Here is a 19,092-nt window from a genome sequence, read left to right as displayed (position 1 = left end):
CCGACCTCATGTTGTAGCTTTTGGTTGTTTACAGAAAACTCAGAAAGCTACTGTTTGTGGGTCTGACTATAAAGGCAAAGTCAAACATACTAACAACGTTGGTTAGTAACTACTATAAGACGAGAGCCAATCGTTTACATGGAAGAAGAAGTTGGTCAAATCAGCCTCTCGCCGTCTCTCAGACTGACATGACCTTTTCTTTTCTCTTGGTTCAGGCTGCCATTGTGTTTTTGTTATCATCAGCTGACATAGTAAACGAGTTACTGGGGTCGGTTTGTAAGGCAGCTCTAAGAAAAGAATAAGAGTTTAAGAGTTGCTATGTCAACAGCAAGTCATATTTACTATAGAGCTATTTATCCATCTGGATTGTTTTGGTGTGACGTTCCCAGTTTTTGAGCCATCAGCCATATAAAGGTCTACTTTTGCTTGTATATGATGAAACTAAATGGTACTTACCCTGTGGTTCTCAAAACACTAAAAATACATAAAAAAAAAAAAAAAGCAGTTTTAAAAATATCTGTAAAAATCATGTCCTTCTCACCACAAGAAGGAAAAAAAAGATTCAGCAACGTCAGATCTCTTTCTGCTGCCTGCCAATTAAAAGAAGTGCGCGACTAGCTAACATGAAAGCTCAGCTGAGGGGGGGTCTCTACAATGTTAAAATCTTGCCCTGCTGTCAATTATGTGAGCGTCTCATCATCAGCGGATGAATACTTCCTCCTGACACAGTCGGTGGGTATGGTTTGATAGACAGAAAAATGAAACTGATCAATGTCTGGGGAGAAATGTCTACATGTCTACAGCTGACATCACTGAAATGTTGAACAGCAGGGGTATTCAATTAAAAAGTAAGGAGGTCCGGTTAGAGAAAACAAAGATCCAGAATATCAAAGTTCCATATATGTCATAGTTTAATGCAATACATTTACACTTAGCCTTACAGTTAAATCAATGTCTGTGAAATAAAATAAATACAGTCAATTAATCAACATTTTAACTGTGTTTTAACAGTGTTTATTAAAATGTTCACAACGACCTGGAGGGCACTCTAATAATAAAATAGATATGATAAACAGACAAATGTCTCGTAATTATTTTATGGTTCAGGCTTTCTGGAGTTAAAGCCCTTAAACCTTGTATGTGGTAACCAGAGATGGGCAGTAACGCGTTACTTGTAACGCGTTACTGTAATCTGATTACTTTTTTCAAGTAACGAGTAAAGTAAGGGATTACTATTGCAAAAACAGTAATTAGATTACCGTTACTTTCCCGTAGGAACGCTGAGTTACTGCGTTACTAAAACCGTGATTTTTTGCGAGAATGTCTCATGACAGTGACGTAAGCAAGTGCAACGTTCGTGACAACAGCTGTGTGCAGATCAACAATGTTCATATATCGAGTGCGGGAGAGAGTATGAGCTTGCAGCGTTTAAAGCGTGGAAGTACTGACCTTACTGTGAGTTTGATTCCATAAAAAGTGACAAAAACATTAGCGTCCGCTGTGCGTGGGAAGAAAACTTCTTTTTACAGCGAAAAAAAACCCCTAAACAAGCACCGAGTGCGCTACCACGTAATGGGAAACTCACAGAGAAACTCGCGGATTCTTCAGCTGACCGTGGCACACCTGCACCAGGGTAAACCTACGCCTACCCTACTCCTGCTTTACAGGTGAAAATAGAGCAACAGGACCGCTGAGTCTTTGATGTTATTTATTTTCTGCTGTGTTTTACTTGCATCTATTTGAAAGACTGAGTGTAAACACAAAAAATATTTTATTTTATGTGCTGGAATGTACAGAAAATAGGTTTAAATGTTAAACTAATTTCTTCCAGTCAGAGAATGTTGCATATAATTAAATTTTTGCTTGATGCATAAAGTTAAAAGATTAAAACTAACAAAACAAGTTTAAAAAAAAAGAGACTTTTCCATTTGATTACATTTTGTATGATGGATTATGCAGAAAAAGTAAAATTAGGCTGAAAGATCTATCGCTTTATCACCTCATCATGTTTTTAAAAAGTAACTAAGTAACTAAGTAATTAATTACTTTTGAAAATAAGTAACCAGCAAAGTAACGGGATTACTTTTTTGCGGAAGTAATCAGTTTTTAGTTACTGATTACTTTTTTCAAGTAACTTGACCAACACTGGTGGTAACCAAAACAGGCCGGACCCTCACGTGTCAGTGTCCGCATGTGTGCGTTACCTGCTCCAGCAGGTCTTCGACCTTCCTCTGCCAGCCCTCCCTCGCTGCCATCATCTCCAGCTCTTTTTGCTGGGAGAGCTGAGTCATGGCCGCCTGTTTGTCTGCTTCATACTCCTCGGTCAACTCCTCCTTTAGCAAACGCACTTCTTCCCTACAGAAAGACACAAAGTTTGACTAAATTAATTACATTGTACATTCAGTGTGCGTGTGTGTTCACGCTGCTCGGTTTTGTCCTGCTAAAAGACATCTGTAAATATTGCATGCGTTTATAAACTTGCTTCCGACTGTGTTCATTTCCTATTCGTTCTCATCAATATACATGAGTGTTTTGGGGAGACGCCGACTTGTTGGGATAATAAGTGTGATTGTGAAGAGGGCTGTGAGATGACAGAGACGAATGAGAAAAGACATCAGGGGAGATGGGCTTCCTGTTTTTCTCTCTTTTACCGCAGTGCATCTCTCCATTTCCGATCCAAGTCATCTGCCATCTTGTCCATCTTCTGCTTCTCCTCTGTTCTGATGGACATCACTCTGGCCTCATGCTGCTGCTTCTGGGTTTCAATCTCTTCCTGCAAATACAAAGCGATGCACAAATTTGAACTCCAACAGAAATCACACACTATCAGTATTCCTGATATTTTCTTTTGCTATCTTAGTCTGAAATCAGCAATTGAGTTGGTAAGAAACATCTGCACTGTTTATGAGTTGCACATTTGAGGAGACATCATGTTTTATTGTATCACCGCCACAGATAATACATATTAAACCCATAGCAGGCTGAGCTCAGACTTCATTTTGGGGAAATCAAATGAACACCCCCCCAAAAAAGCGTTTACCAAATAAATTATATATGTAAGCATCTCAAGATTATAAAATTTAACTCATTCTCAACATAAACAGATCTGATATTTAGATTTTCAATTTATGGTAATTTTATCTCAGGGCCTCGTTTAATGATTTTGTTTTTTACAGCTAAACAAAAACTGCTGCTGCTAACAGCGTGAAGTGCCACCTTCAGTCTTGGAATATGTGACCTCTTCCACTAATAACTGCATCCCAGTCCCAGTCCCTAACCCCAGTGTGCAAGACGACTCAGTTTCACAGCTTGTGTTTGAGTTCTTTGCAGGTCGGCAAATAAACAAAAACAAAACAAAAAAATTGCAATATTGTATCAATACAGGAAAACAACAAATATATATTTTTTAAATAAATTAAAGAACTCTGAGATTACTGCAAACAAGAGTGCTCATCTCCTCATGCATCCATCCTGAGATAATGGTAGCCGAGAAAACTTGATGATAAACTGATCAACTGGACACACTGACCGGTAGCTTGGCAAAGCTGCCTCCTAATTCAGAGCACAAATAAGCTGAATGAGCCTTTGTCAATAAGCACAACTTGAAGGGACTGTATTCTGGTTATATTCCTATAGGACAGGAAGACTGATGAGCACAAATGTAATAATTGAATGTGAATTTGTAATTATAATTGTCAACCTGACCCCATTCAATCATAGTGTGACATCAGACTGACTGTCTTGTGGCAGATTCTAGTAACAGTATTGGTTCGTTTGACATAATTTTAGGCCCCAATCAATAAATATGTAAAAAAAAGACTTTCAGAGTAAAATCTATAATAATGCAGGCAGGTAATATCTAAAATAACCTTGGTGTTTTTAAAGTGCTGATGCCCTAATAGTGTAAGTTTAAAGCCGCATAAAGTAAAAAAGTGCATTTTCTTTTTTCTCCAAGTCTGTATCTCTGACCAGATGCCATATTTCAATAGCTGAAGCTGGATGACTCATACTGTAATGCCCACTTCCACATGCATTTATAATGCCATGGCTACAGGGCATTTATAATGTGCTGGTTTCAAGGCAGAAACAAACTTCACCGGGTCAGCTGTTTCCAGCTGCTGAAGAGGCTGCAGGCTGTAAGTGCTGATGAGCTCATTAGAAGAGCTAAAAGCTCTCTTGTTTAGCTGCAAGGGGAAGCACATGAGTGGTTAAATCCACTGTGAGGACAATTTACATTTCTGGGAATCTAAATAAGATTTTAAAAAAAATCTGTGCTTTTAGATTTCTCACAAGTGGAGATGATTTTTGGAGGAGCAATGCAGGAAGAAACATATGACCAGTTGGATTTGAGTGTTTGTGACTCTTACTAGCTACTGTTCATTATTTAAAAGCCTTTTTTAGGAACAGTTCACAGGTTATCTGGGGACTAGATATTTATAGTAATAAAGATATATGCTTCAGTAAGCCACAGTGGGCTGGATTTCTCTCAAAAAGCGACCGATGGGCTCAACGGCAAATTAAGAAAAGAACAAAAAAAACCCCCACAGACATGACTCATGTTTCACTTGTTACTTTATCCTAAACAGTCTGTATTTGTTTCATTATACTTTCACTTGAATAATTATAATTCTGAATCATTCATTTCTGATAAATCAGAGACTATAGTAAAGGCTTACCCACCTACATTAAAGCTAACTGTGAGTAACCATCGCCTTGTTCAGTTTCCGTCATATTTTAGCTGCTTATAGACAAAATGACTGGATTTGCATCAGAGGTTAGTGAGGGTGGTGCAGTTCACTCCAGCATGTGGGGCCCTTCAAAGTGTCGCAAGATAAATCTTGCACTACAAATGTACATCTATATTTATATGTTGTTAAGAATAAAAATAAATTTAAATGAGTCTATATAACAAGAAAATGTAAAGCTGAGGTTAAAACTATTAGCCCCCTTATGAATTTCTTTTTTTAACAGAGCATTTATAAACATTTCTGCACACAATAGAAGAATTTTTTCAGAAAAAAATCAAAATGACAAAGCTTAATATTAAAAGCGGACCTTTTTAAGTGAGCCATAGCACAAACTACTGTTCTACTTGAACTCTGTGATGCTTAAACCTCATAAAATCAAATAAAAAAAGACTCTGGAAAGAAAAATAGCCTTCAAGCCAGACTGAAGTATGCTAAAGATGACCAGGAGACTATTCATACTGGAAGCATGTCCTTTGGTCAGATGAGATTAAACTAGAACTGGGAATCTCATCAAGGTGGAAGGAACAATGAAAAACGAAGGATGTGTGAAGATTCTGAAAGTCGGGAGCAAAGCTGGGTCTGTGCCGTCGCTTTGTCTTCAACACGACAAAGACCGAAGTGAATGTTACTGACTGTCCTGCACAAACCCCTGACTTAACTGCCACTGACCACCTAATCTGGAGGAGTTTGAGAGATTCACTAAAGAAAAATGGGCTAAGACTGATCAGGAGGCATGTGTGAGACTTGCTGAAAACAAACGTTCAGATTCTTTGTGCAAAGTGTAATAGTGTAAGCATCCAAAATAAAACCAGCATGTTTGCAATCGCTGTGTCAAATACTGGAAAAAAAACATGAAATTATTTTGTTTTTGTGGAACTTCTAACAACACATCGAAAGCACGAAACATGCTCAAGTACTCATGACTTAACAACAGGCTGCTTGTCTGAGGAACACATGATGTAATCTCTACAATGACATCATAGTTTATAAAATTTTTTTTTAATTTTGTGAACTTTCTGTATTTAAGGTAGAAATAAAACATGAGTATAAATGAAACCATCTCTCGTTCTACTTTTCCTAACCTAGTAATCTACTTAAAGGTTCATTCTGTGCTAAACAATAGCTGGTCTAAATTTACTGTGAGGCCGGCCTCTGCTGGTGTTGAGCTTGTGTCTATGCTAATGAGCTCAGTGTGAACACAGGATACAATCCTGTGTCAAGCTTGGCTTTTTTACTGCCCCAGTCCTGCTCTTTAAATAGCCCTTTAAATAAGAAGCCTGGTGGGAATTCAAAGAGCACCATTCTGCAGTTTCATTTAATTATCGCTCTTCTTATAGCCTCTCTGCACTGTGCTTCTTATTAACTCTTCTTTCTGCCTTTATTAACAGTTGTTTTAATTCCTGTTACTGAAGCTAAGACATTTCCACACTTTTTCTGTCCCTTTCTGCATTTTTGTTCTACTTTAAACCTTTTTATTGTACAGTCCTATGATGATTCAGCCTTCCCAAATTCTCATTTGATGACTTATTATCATGAATAAGTTCCTTTAAATACAAATATCATCCCTATTATTAATAACAGTATTAATAGCTATAATTTTAATGAAAGGATCGAGTCGCTCCCTCCTCCTCCTCCCCCTGCCAGTAAGCCACGCTCTCTATCACAAACGCTCTTCCTGCGTCTCACACCAGCAGGGCTCTTTTCAAACATAGGCCCACTCTGCTCATAATGGCCTCATCATCATTATCTCACAGCTGGCCTTCAGCACCGCGCTTGTTTCTCAGTTAACTCTCATTTCCTGCTCTCCTGCTTTCAAAATGTTCTTCCCCTCTCCCATCCTTCTATCCTCCGATCCTTGCCTGTGTCCCCCCCTCTCTGTCTCTCTGTATTCGGTCATCAGTGAAGGCTTTTTTTTTAATCACCACATTTATTTGACTGACTGAGCTGTTATTGTCAGACTATGAGACAGGCTGTCACACTGACTTACTATGTCAGGAGGCAAATTACCATCTGCCAGTCTCAGTGTCGGGTCTGAAAACTCTTGACTGGTTGACCCAACCTGTCAAGACTTTTGCAAAGGTTACTTCAATTCAGTAAAATCTGAGTCCCAGAAAGTTGGTAAAATAAAAGCTGGGATTTAATCCATTAAGTTTAAGTGACTGAGTGTGTGTAACAAGGTGCATTAGACAAAAAAACAAGAGCCAGAAACTAACAGCTCTAAGTTTATCCTTGGGGAGCGACGGTTTAGCTCACTGGAATGAGCAGGCGACCATATGCCCCACGGCTGAGAGCGGCCGGCCAGGGTTAGAGTCTGATACGCGGTCCTTTGCCACATGTCTTCCCCTCTCTCTTTCCGCCACTTTCCTGTCAGTCTTCACTGTCCCTATCAAAAATAAAGCCATAAAAAGTCCTCTTCCAGTCCCTAAAAGCCCACTCTCTTTTGATTGGCCATCTTCTGGAAGCCCACTGAGGGGCAATGACCTTATAAGGAAATCTGATTCAGAAAGAAAACAGACTAGAAAGCTATCAGTGGCTTACGTTTACATTAATTTTATGCTTATACAAATGTTTACTTCAGTATTTGCACCTTTAATACTTTCAACACTTTCTACAAAACAAAACAAAGACGATAGAATTTGCATATTCTCAGCTGCAGTTTAACGCTCTGTTCATTTGTCTAGATCTGAATATCTGAGTGTGACACTGATAACCAATCTGTGTAATTTGACACTCTGTATGTTTACATCTTACAGGATTCTAAAACAAATATTAAGAACTGATCTGTGACTACTGAAGGAAATACAACATTTCCTTCCACTGTTATGCTGACATCCAAATTTACTTCTGTTTCTGTCCCACTGCAGTCTCTGCTTAACTGTCTACATGATGTTAGAGACCAGTTAACACAAAATTTTCTCACCCTAAAATATAAGGCTGAAGTTATTGTTTTTGGAAGACACGCCCCTTTTGGATAAGTTAACTGATACCTTTGGTCCTCTTGCTCGTCATCATTCCCACACTGTAAGAAATCTCAGAGTGTTTTTAGAAAGCTCTTTTAAATTAGAGAAGCAAGTGTCCACAGTTGTGAAAAACACTTTTTTATCAGTTACCTGAAATTGCCAAAGCTCAGCCTTATCTTCCTCCTAAAGACGCAGAAAAACGTATTCATGCCTTCATCACACTGGACTTGTCATGATCCTGGGTCTGCTGACCTAGCGTTTTGTGTTTAGTTTATGTAGCCTTCAGGTTTCCTAAGTTTATCATTATCATGCCTAGGTGTTACTAGTTATTTTCCCCTCGTGTTTCCACTATGTTAAGTCTCCCCTGCTTTCATGTATTTTATGTCTGTGGCGTATGTTGTCAGTCCAGGTTGTCATGTTTATATCCCACTGTTTCCTGTCTTATTGTGAAGAGGTCTGGTGTGTCTGTGTTCATCGTGTTCAGTTTTACTCTCCCATTGTCACGTCGTTATGTTCATGTGTGTCAGCTGGTTCCCCATGTGTTGCCACTTCCCTCATTATCCTCCTGTGTCCATTTAGTCTGTGTGCTCTCAGCCATTCTTTGTCAGGTCGTCTGCTCATCCATGTCTCATCCCCAGGTACCCATGTCAGTTCACTATGGTTAAGCTTTTTCATGTTTTGTTATTAGTTCACCCAGTTTAGGTTATTGTTTAGTTTTCACCGATGCCCGATTATTTTTACCCTCATTGCTAGCCTCAATAAACGGCTTGTTTTGTTTATCCACACTACGTTTTGGTCTGCGTTTGAGTCCTCCTCTGCAACACATACGGTCTGCCCCAGCCAGACCGTGACAGTACTACTGCAATTCTCTCTGGGTCTTCAGCACTCATGTCTCCATCAGTTAATCTAAAGTGCTGCTGCGCGTCTTCTAACAGGTGTTAGAACGTATGAACACATCACTGCAGTTTTAGCAAATTTACACTGACTTTGTTGCTTATAAATGTGCTATAGAAATAAATGTGATATTGATATTGAAGTGATTATCCTCAGTAAGACTTTATTTTATTGGGGCGTTAATGCAGGAGGACCCTCATTTCAGGTTCTCCAAACCTCAGTACTGTCTTTGTTTTCTCCTCACCTGTAGGTCAGTCAGCAGGTTGCTCGTCTCTCGGACGCGGGCTCGAGTCGCGTCTAGCTCTATCTTGAGTTTCTCCTGAGTTTCCTTCAGACAGGTAATCTGCATCTGAGCTGAATTCAGGTTCTGTTCCCCCTCTCTCACCAGCTCCTGAAGGTGGGACACCTGAGGAGACAACCACTCAGTTGATTGAGACGTGTCGGTATGCATGGAGACGATCAGGTCATGCTGGTCATGCGTTAGCGCTCCAGTAAGAGCTGACTCATACTTCCTGATTGGCCATGTTGAGTTTGGCCGAAAGCTCCTCTTTCAAGTTGTCGAGTTGCTGCTGGAGGCGATCTCTCTGCTCCTCTAATGACAGCCGTTTAATCTCAAACTCCTGGCTCATTTTCTGGAGACGGGAAGAAAGAGAGAGAGGAAGAAAGGAACGAGATTGGATGAAAAGACGGATGAGAAGAGCGGGAAGGATAATAGGACAAGAAATTGGGCAAGTTGATTAGTGCTGGACCATGAAACTAGAGATTTATTCTACATTCTTCCATGTCTAAAATGTCTTTGTGAGACAAATTCTCAATGCATGTTTTCAATATGAAAATGCTTTTTGCTTTTAAAGTCTCTAAAAAAAATGAGGAGATTTAAAAGCAACTCTATTGAAAATCCAATTTCTGCCACAATGTGGAGTCATGGCAGCGTTTGAGCGTGACGCAGGGCTACTGAATGAGGAAAAGACACGTGAACTGTCATTTACACTTAAAAGGCCATCTCTTCAAAACATCCAGTTTCTATAATCCTTCAAACCAGAGCGTCAAATCCTTTCTGGGCCACTCTGGATTTCTCTTATGAAAATCTCCTTTTGATCTACTTCTTAAGTCTCTCTTTTCAGTAAATTGCTGAGATCCTTACTGTCTATGCTTTATGATACACCTAAACAATACTGAGCTCTGTTTGTACTAACAGTGCTGAGCAACAGGTTTCTGGTTGTTCGTTCTTTGCAGATACTATTATTTTACTGTAAAGGTGAATTTAGAATATTTTCTGGATCTTCTGATCATCTGATGTTCGTTACAGGCGAATACAAAAAGAGGGCACGTACATCTACTTATTCAGCTGTGCAATTGCCTTACCAGTGATCAATAAGGGTTCAGTCATTAGTGTCTAATTTGCAGCTATTATTTATCATCTTGACATCCCCGTTGGGTTGAGGCAAGTTGTATCCATCAGAATCTCTTCAATGACGTGAGCAAAATACAAAGCAACCCCCCTTTTAATCTTTCCCACATGGGAGCCACCCAGTAATCCACATCCTCTTTCTTTAACCCACTCACAGGAGAGCCACCTTTCCCATGCAGCTTTAGAGCCACAAGATTAAAATTAAATCAGAGCTTGTACTCTTGTAGCCCCGACTCACAGATTTGAATTAGGTGAGAAGCACAAACTCTTGGAAGGGAAAAAAAGCCAAGCAAACAAATAAAACCTGCAGCATTACAACATGCCGGTCACACCACCACGCAAGTGCAAGTCTTCAGCCAATAAATATTTAGATCACGTCTCAGAAGAAGTGAAACAAAGACATGTGAACAAACTGAAAGCTTTGAGAACTTAGAAATGATTTATAGCGCGAGACGCAGCATTTCAATCATTCAACTCTCTGCCAGAGATCCACCTCAGCGATGTGTCAAACATCACCTGCAGAGTCATACATCGCTGACACCACGGCAGGATGAAAGTGTATAAAAGTAGAGCTGGTTAAGAGTATTTTTTACCTGGATGGGGCAATAATTCTATCAATCGGCAGGTCAAGGACAAGAAACCCTTCACTTTTAAATGAATAGTGAGGGCTGCGTAGCTTATGTCACCTAGTTATATGATATTGATTCACATGTTGTTGAGAGCGGGATCGTCTCCAACTCCCTGGATTTCTTACATGGTTAAGATGGAAAACTGGTGGATGGACCTCACTGTGGCCACTGCACTGTTGCTGGAACTTGTAATCTCTTCATACTCTTTGTTTTGATAATGTACAGGGGTTTTAAACAAACTGAATGGGCAACAGTTATGCCGGCCCACGCCAGCTGATGGCTCGTCCTACTGATGATCTCATATAGGATTGCAATATTTAAGCTTCTTTAGCCCGCCTAGAGTTGCTGCACATCCACAAGCTGCTTTGCAATCCAGCACCACCTTCCACAGAGTGCTTCACTCAATCCATGTCAAATCTCGTGTTACTGCTCTGGTCTGTGAGGGGTCTTCCTCACCCGTACGCACGCGTATAGTGTTTGTGTTGAAATGACTGCAAGTGGAAATGAAATCGTCTTTGACTACAGCGATCCTTGCCTCAGTTAAACATATTCAAGTTTCACAAATAGAAAAGAGAACACGAAATTTGATTAAGGACATTTTTACGATTGTTTAAAAACCAAACAATTCATCTAGAACTATGGTGTCAAAATACGGTGGCCCTGAAAAGACTCCAGTCCGGCCTATTTCCATCTTTGGAAATGTTCCCTTTGTAAAGGAGGGCAAAAATACTGGACTTTTAATTACATTTTCATAAATTTTACAGCTTTTCCTGCTGATAAAGACCACCGCTAGAGCCATCATACGACACTAAAGTAATGACGTAATAGAAAAAAGCTCCTGTTTTTTTAAATATCGGCTATAAAAATGTGTTTTTTTATTTTTTATTTTTTTACAATGTAGAGTCAAATAAATAAATAAATGAATAAATAAAACTTTACAACTCCACAAGTTTATTAGTGCAAAAAAAAATCAATGTATTTTCACTTAAACAAGCAGCTGTTTTTTTATGTGCATTAAAGTTATATAAAAATTTAACAGTGCAAATTCCTTGCTGACAGTTTGACCAAAAGGCATTTCCAGTGGAAATTGGCCGACATATCCTCAGCATAACCACAAAACTTTAAAAGAGGTTAAACAAACACACAATACGGTAATATTATGTTGAAGCACAGTACGTATCACTACGCGAGGCTCCTGACTACGATAGCCGTAATGCTCCAACAATCCATCAAGCGGTGCGGCTTCGTAGCTCAGCAAAGTCGTACTGAAACATTTGACAGATTTTCGAGCGCCGTGTACATAAAATCGTTTCGAGGTCAGTAAACACAACCAGAATTTAAACATAAGGCAGACAGGATTATAAGGGGCACTGTTGATTTTCAGAAAAATCAAAGGATTGATTTTAAGTGTGCCGTATTTTCCAAACAACACGGTAATAACGACGGCCCGCTAGCATGCGCCACCAAAAATAGTGCTTTGTTGTGTATCTGACGGACGAAAGCCAAACCAGTTCAACACCACTGAAGTTGCAGCATTTTCACAAACCAATTCTGGTTCATCCGTTTCATTTAACGATCCGCTTTCGCCCTTCTCATTCTGCGTTGCCGCCATGTATGTATGTAAACAAAGGCACTGCGCATGTACGTTTTACCCATATTCTATCGCGATATTTCATTTTCTTGTCGTTGCCCAACATTATACCGGTATTACCGTGAACGGTATGATATGGCCCAGCCCTATTTCTTACAAGATCTGTCTTTACTGATAGACAGAATTCTCTAACTACAGCAGCATTTCTTTATTAGAAAAACTGAGACAAGCTGTTGAAACTGCACTTCTCCTTCTTATAATGAGATATCTCAGGGATTAAATGTGTAGTTAAACATCTTCAAAGTGACAGAGAGGGGATTTCCACCTGTCTGACCCACTTAAGCTCAAAACAGGCTCTATGTGGACCTCGATGAATGACTTTGACATCCCCGATCTAGAAAACAATCAGCACAGTAAACAATGCCGAAAGTGACAGTTGGCCGCTTTCGTAAGCTTCAGCTGCTGCCATATTTAAAAGACAACACGCTGCTGACACTGAGTAGAAAGCTGCATCAATGCCAAAAGCCTATCACTTCATTATGGACACTTTCATTTTTGACTGTCCTCTTTAAACTGAGAGAAGCTGCGTTCACCTGCAAACAAACCCATCAGAGGAATGAATCTGCATGTGCAGCAGTGCAGGGACATTAGAAACACCAATGAAAAGTCTTTATTCTACTGCTGTCTCATCTGGCCTTAAGTAGACCGTGGTGAATTATGAATTAATACAGCACAAGCAATTTGTAGAGTTAGTCGCTTTATTGCTTCGGTTGAAGAACTCGTTAATATCCGCTGACAGTCGTAAAACTAACAAGTACAAAGATGAAGACGTTTTAGAATAAATCGCCTTTTTCTTCTTCTTCTTCTAAATGACCACTTCTGTCTCTTTCTTTTCTGTCTGCATCTTTGTCTCACCGTCTCTCGTCCTGCATCCCCTTTTTCATTTCAGCCCAAACAAAAGCAGGCATTAATCTAAACGCAGCTTCGACTTACATAATATTTCCCTTTTTCATCAACCCCTCCATCCATTCTCTCCGTCGCTCTGTCTTTCAGGGAATCTATAAACACACGCCCACACGCTCATGCATGACTCTCACTTGGCTTAGAGGCAGGATTTAATGTCAATGAAAATCAACCAATTAGCAGTCAGCTTCAAACAGCATCCGAAGTGTGAGCTCACGAGGGGCGAAAAGAAAGGAAAAAAGAGAGAGAGCAACATTATGAAAGAGGAGAAATATGGGACGAGACGGAAGAGAGAAAACACCGAGCGCAAAGTGATTTAAAATGCAGCGTCTAATCGTTTCAGACCAACAAGATACGTCTTCATTTTGGACGGCAGGCTTTAATATTAAAGGAATGACTTTTGAGACAAAGTGTTTTGTGTTACTCTGTGCCAGTCATATATTACACTGCCTTCATGCCTCTTAGCTAATTCATTTTAATTGGATGGAAGCAAACTCCAGTATGTACGCTGTCCTTTGCTGAACTTCAGCTCTAAATGCAGCTGGAGCCATGTGAGCGTGAATAAAGGGGGTGTAATGTGCTGCAACAGATATAAACAAGAGAGAACAATAGGACCTACTATTCTGCTCACTTTTTGCCTTTTCAGAGCAAAACAGTCATACTGGCCTATAGGATAATAAGATAAGAGAGCAGTGCAGCCTTTACCGAGCCCCATAGAGTGATTTGCATTTAACCCATCTTAAGCATTGGGAGTAGTGGGCAGGCAGCGTGCAGCACCCATGGACCAGCTGCAGCTGTAAGGCATGTCTTGGTCATACTATACTGCTCAATATAAGTTTATCCTTCCTGACACAGTTTGATGGAAAGGTTAGAGGTTACTGGACATTCAGGATAATCAGGAACTTTAGTCAATTTGATACTCATGTGTTTTTCTTACATATAAAAAATAATCAATATTCATTCATTATTTCTCAATTCGAATTTTTTAACAATATTTTAAAAGACACAAAACAAGTGAAAAATCAGATTTTCAGTCTGATCGAGCCACCACAGTTGAGCCACACCTCTCTCTGTCTGTCTGTCCACAGACTCCTCCTACACAATCATCTAAGCTTCGTACAGGGGTACATCTATATATCTCTGTCACACATTTTGATATCATCATGTTGCCTAGCAACCACCTTGCTAGGGGTAGCGGGCAAAAATGACTTGCTTTGAACATTTTTCCACCTCGAACACCTTACAGTGTTATCACAATAACGTCTACTTCATATCTGCAAAACTTTGATTATCTGTGATATTTTATGAGACGTTGTCATGTTGCCTAGCAACCACATAACAATAGACTAAACATTACTGCAGCGTAGGCATCTGCTAGTTAGTGTAATAGCGTGATCAAAAGATTTTGTCAAAGCAGATCATTAATGTGACTTTTATCGCCTTATGACTCACGTGAGGCTTAAAACAAAGAAATTTGTTACAGATATTAAAGAAGATACTGATATTATACGTGTGTGTGTAAGAATAACCAGATGGCAGAAATCTGAAATAGTGTGTCAGAACCAATTTATAATAATATTTTTTAATATAGGCAAAATTCTTAATTCTTATAGGCTTATATAATTTTACACAGACAGAAATAAATCATTTAAAAAGTTGAACCTTTAAAATGTTATGGGTCTTAATCCTATTATCCTTAATCTATAGGATAATATCCTTTGAAATTGGTTTCTTAATTGATTTGACTTTTCTATATTATTTCTTTTAGCCCTAAAGGAAATTTAAATAAGTAAAATCACTATGAAGTAATTAGATTATTGTGATTTTAAAAACACTGACCTTCTGCATTTTCCTGATCCTGAACTCGTTTTATCAAATGATTAGTTGGAAAGAAGCTGAACGAGTACATCATCAGGAGATCAAAATCAATGAATAAAAACTGACAAGAAATCCTAGATTTTGTGCTCATGTGACGAGCAGGCCTGTGACTAAAGGTGTGGGTGGATTTTCACAACTTTCACACTGTGCCGCAGCAACCTGGTCCACGGCGCTGCCAGCACTCTCCGAGGTTCAGCATCAACAAGCTAACATACTAGAAATGTAAGATTAACCCCAGACAAGGTTTGGACAGGACTTTGCCCACAGTTGTCCTTTAGCACAGAACAGGAGATCAGCAATTTTAGATGTGAGCTCACAAAAAAAGAAAAAAACAAAGAGAAAAACAAACACAAGCCCACCTATTGCTAAACACAAAGAATTGAAAAGATGTTAATTTGGCTATAACTAAAAGGTGGAAATTCTAAGAGTTACCTTGATGGGGCAGGGATAGCTCAGTAGGTAGAGTAGTGGCCCCATGATCGGAAGGTCGAGAGCTCAAATCCACTGACTGGCTCCCCCGAGGTACCTCTGAGCAAAGCACCATCCCTACACACTGCTCCCCGGGCGCCCAATGGCTGCCCACTGAGTGAACGGGTTAAATGCGGAGAGGAATTTCCCCACAGGGATCAATAAAGTATATATTATTATTACTGAACATGGGGAATACGAGTGTCTGTGCCCATTGATTAGACAGCTATTCCCTGTAGTTGAAAATAAGTTCATACCTACAGAGAGTAAGATGGCGCCAGCGTGTACGGCAGGCCATCGTCGTCTCTGTTGTTCAGCTCTTTTCCTTGATATTTGTTTATTATTTGCTATCTTTCTGGCACTATGCCCCCCAGATGGTTATGCATTAATCACCTATGACCGGGATACTCTGTTAAATCTTCATTTTCCCCCCTGTGCTGGGTTGGATCAAGGCTGGAATTTGGGAGCTGCTTCCTTTCCACGTATCATCTCTCCACTGGTTCATACGGTTCCTCTCTCTGCCCCCCACCTAAGAAGCGTTACAGGAAGCGGGGCAAACGGAGTGGGTTTCGGGTTCGCTTTAAGGCTTACCTTAAAACATCAGCTGCAGCTAATTCCCTCACCACCGCGGGGATTATACGACTTCCATCCGCTCGGGATCCATTGTCCATTGTCCTTCAGGCTGCTCAGCCATCGCTGGATCTGTCCGGTCGGTAAACAGCCTGTCCGGTTTCTCCGGTAGTCTCTCTGCCTGTTCGTGTTTGGATTGGGTCCCCCAGCGATGGTGTACGGCACAGGCATTTAAGCCAGCTAAGACGTTCTTCCAGCAGAAATAAGATGCCGATCTCTCGGATGGCTTTATTAAACGCAAGATCACTGGTAAATAAAACCTTCATCTTAAATGACCTCTTCCTCACCTCTCAGCTTGATGCTCTGTTATTGACTGAAACTTGGATTCGTCCTGGTGAGTCCTCTTCCTTTTCAGAGCTACTACCTCCGGACTGTGTGTTCTTCAGTTCACCGAGACCCTCGGGAAGAGGTGGAGGCGTGGCCTCTGTTTTTAAAAAAGTTCGGCAACTGCCCTCTCCTACCTATTCTAGTTTTGAGGTTCAACTATTGGAGCTTGCCGGACCCCCAACGATTCTATGTGCTGTGATTTATCGACCACCTAAATATAATAGGTCTTTTATTTGTGAATTTGCTGACTTCTTGGGGTCATTTTTATTAAGTTATGACCAAGCCCTTATTACTGGAGATTTTAACATACATATTTGTTGTGCTGATGACCCCCTAGCCAAGGATTTTCATGCCCTAATTGACTGTTTTAACCTTACACAGTGGGTCAGGGAACCAACTCATCTTAAAGGCCATACCTTGGATTTGGTCCTCTCATATGCTTTGGATATTTGTACTATGGACGTTGATAATGCTGGTATTTCTGACCATTTTTTGGTCATGTTTGATGTTGAGCTATGTGCAATTGATTTAAATTCTAAAGGCTGTCATCGCCCTGTACGTATCATTAACTCTGAGACTGTGGCTAACTTCATTACGGCCTTTTTAAACTTTGCCTTTTTTGATCCAGACTTCACTGATACTAACTGTTACACACCTCCCTTGGTTGATGATTTTGCCAAAGCTATGCTATCCACCTGTTGTTCCATCTTAGATACTGTGGCCCCTATAAAGATGAAACGTCCCAGAACTTCTCATCAACCATGGCTAAATGACACTATACGAGCTTTATGTCGTGTCTGCCGTCAATCTGAAAGGAGGTGGAAAAAAGACAGGCTTCAGATATCCTATGACATTCTTTGTAGGAGCCGCTTTCTCTACCAGAACTCAGTAAAAGCAGCTTTCCTATCAGACATTATTGAGACTAATAGCCACAACCCCCGAATGTTATTCAAAATTTTTAATTCGGTGATAAATCCCTGTCCAGACTCTTCGAGCTCAGCCTCTCAGGCTCTCTGTGAGCAATTTCTTAATCATTTTAGTGGAAAAGTTTTATTACTGAAGGCTTCACACTCTCACTCTCTTGTGCTGAATCCTGTTCAGCACAAGAGTTTTAGGATGCATGTCCACCTTTTCTCACTTTGAGGTGTTATCACTCCCCACTCTTAAGGGAATAATTGAACAATTGAGAAACTCAAATTCTGTGCACGATATCCTTCCATCCCGAATTATCAAGAAAGTTTTGAGGAAATTGGGCCTTGCATCTTATTTTTAATGAATTTATCATTGGTAGTGGGCTGTGTCCCGACTGCTTTAAAACATGCGGTAGTGCACCCCGTTCTTAAAAAAAGCAATTTTGATCAGAAAGACCCTGCCAATTATAGGCCAATCTCAAAACTTCAGTTTTTTTCAAAAATTTTAGAAAAAGCCATCTTTCTCCAAATACAGGCTTACTTAGTTGCAAATAATAAGGGATTGGATTTATATAGCGCTTTTCAAGGCACCCAAAGTGCTTTACAATGCCACTATTCATTCACTCACTGGTGGAGGCAAGCTACGGTTGTAGCCACAGCTGCCCTGGGGCAGACTGACAGAAGCGAGGCTGCCATCGGCCCCTCTGGGCAACACCAGTAGGCGGTAGGGTAAAGTGTCTTGCCCAAGGACACAACGACCAGGACAGAGAGCCCAGGGATCAAACCGGCGACCTTCCGGTTACAGATACGCTTCCCAACCCCCTGAGCCACGGTCGCCCCAAATAATATTACTGACAAATACCAGTCTGGCTTTAAGCCACACCATAGCACTGAAACGGCCCTGCTAAGAGTCTATAATGATCTTCTTGTATTTGCTGACTCTTTGCTGCCGTTTTAGTTTTATTGGATCTGTCTTCAGCCTTTGACATGGTTGATCATAATATTCTCTTGAGGAGGCTAGAGCATGTTGTAGGCATCAAGGGTTCTGCCCTTAACTGGTTTAATTCTTACCTCACTGATAGATCCTTCTCTGTTGTGATGGGAGGATACTCTTCCTCTGTTGCCCCTCTCTGTTGTGGTGTTCCCCAGGGGTCTGTATTGGGCCCTTTATTATTCTCTTTGTATATGCTACCCTTGGGCTCCATATTTGAAAAATACAATATTTCTTATCACTTTTACGCTGATGACATTCAAATCTATTGTCAACTGACTGATGATTTGTCAGCATCACTGAACTCCCTGTACGATTGCCTGAGCGAGGTTAAAGATTGGCTGTCAGATAATTCTCTCGTTTTAAATGAGAAAAAAACTGAAGTTCTGGTGTTCGACAGCCATATTCCTTGAGAGACCAGCTTGTTGCCCTGCTGGGGCCCCTAGCTAACTCTCTCTCTGATTCTATGCGTAACCTGGGTGTCTATTTGGATAGCTCCTTTAAGCTCGATAAGCAAGTGTCATCTGTAGTTAAATCTGTTTTTTTTTCCAAGTGCGCCAGATTTCTAAAGCTAAGCATTATATACCACACGGGGACCTGGAAAAACGTATCCACGCTTTTGTGACCTCCAGGTTAGATTATTGTAATTCTCTCTACTGTGGTCTCCAGGCCTTCTCTCTTCGAAGACTGC

The 19,092-nt window shown here is 40.3% G+C and overlaps 1 protein-coding gene across 2 annotated transcripts in view; it reads right to left on the bottom strand.

Moving 5' to 3' along the window:
• The window catches only part of LOC146642693 (protein FAM184A-like), an 81,820-nt gene that overhangs the window by 32,688 nt on the left and 30,040 nt on the right, over window positions 1–19,092 (bottom strand). For both annotated transcript variants that reach the window (XM_085398892.1, XM_085398893.1), the window contains exons 11-14: window positions 9,112–9,234; window positions 8,847–9,008; window positions 2,652–2,773; window positions 2,205–2,355 (exon numbers count right to left, since the gene is read on the bottom strand). In XM_085398892.1, the coding sequence (XP_085255018.1) occupies window positions 2,205–2,355; window positions 2,652–2,773; window positions 8,847–9,008; window positions 9,112–9,234 (558 nt within the window). The remainder of the gene's footprint in view (window positions 1–2,204; window positions 2,356–2,651; window positions 2,774–8,846; window positions 9,009–9,111; window positions 9,235–19,092) is intronic.

This window comes from Rhamphochromis longiceps, linkage group LG23 (assembly GCF_057381845.1).
Source record: "Rhamphochromis longiceps isolate RC_006_pf linkage group LG23, R_longiceps_female_GT1.1, whole genome shotgun sequence".
NCBI classification, from domain to species: domain Eukaryota; kingdom Metazoa; phylum Chordata; class Actinopteri; order Cichliformes; family Cichlidae; genus Rhamphochromis; species Rhamphochromis longiceps.
Note: the sequence above shows the minus strand (reverse complement) of the source record. Positions and strands in the feature narration are given on the sequence as shown.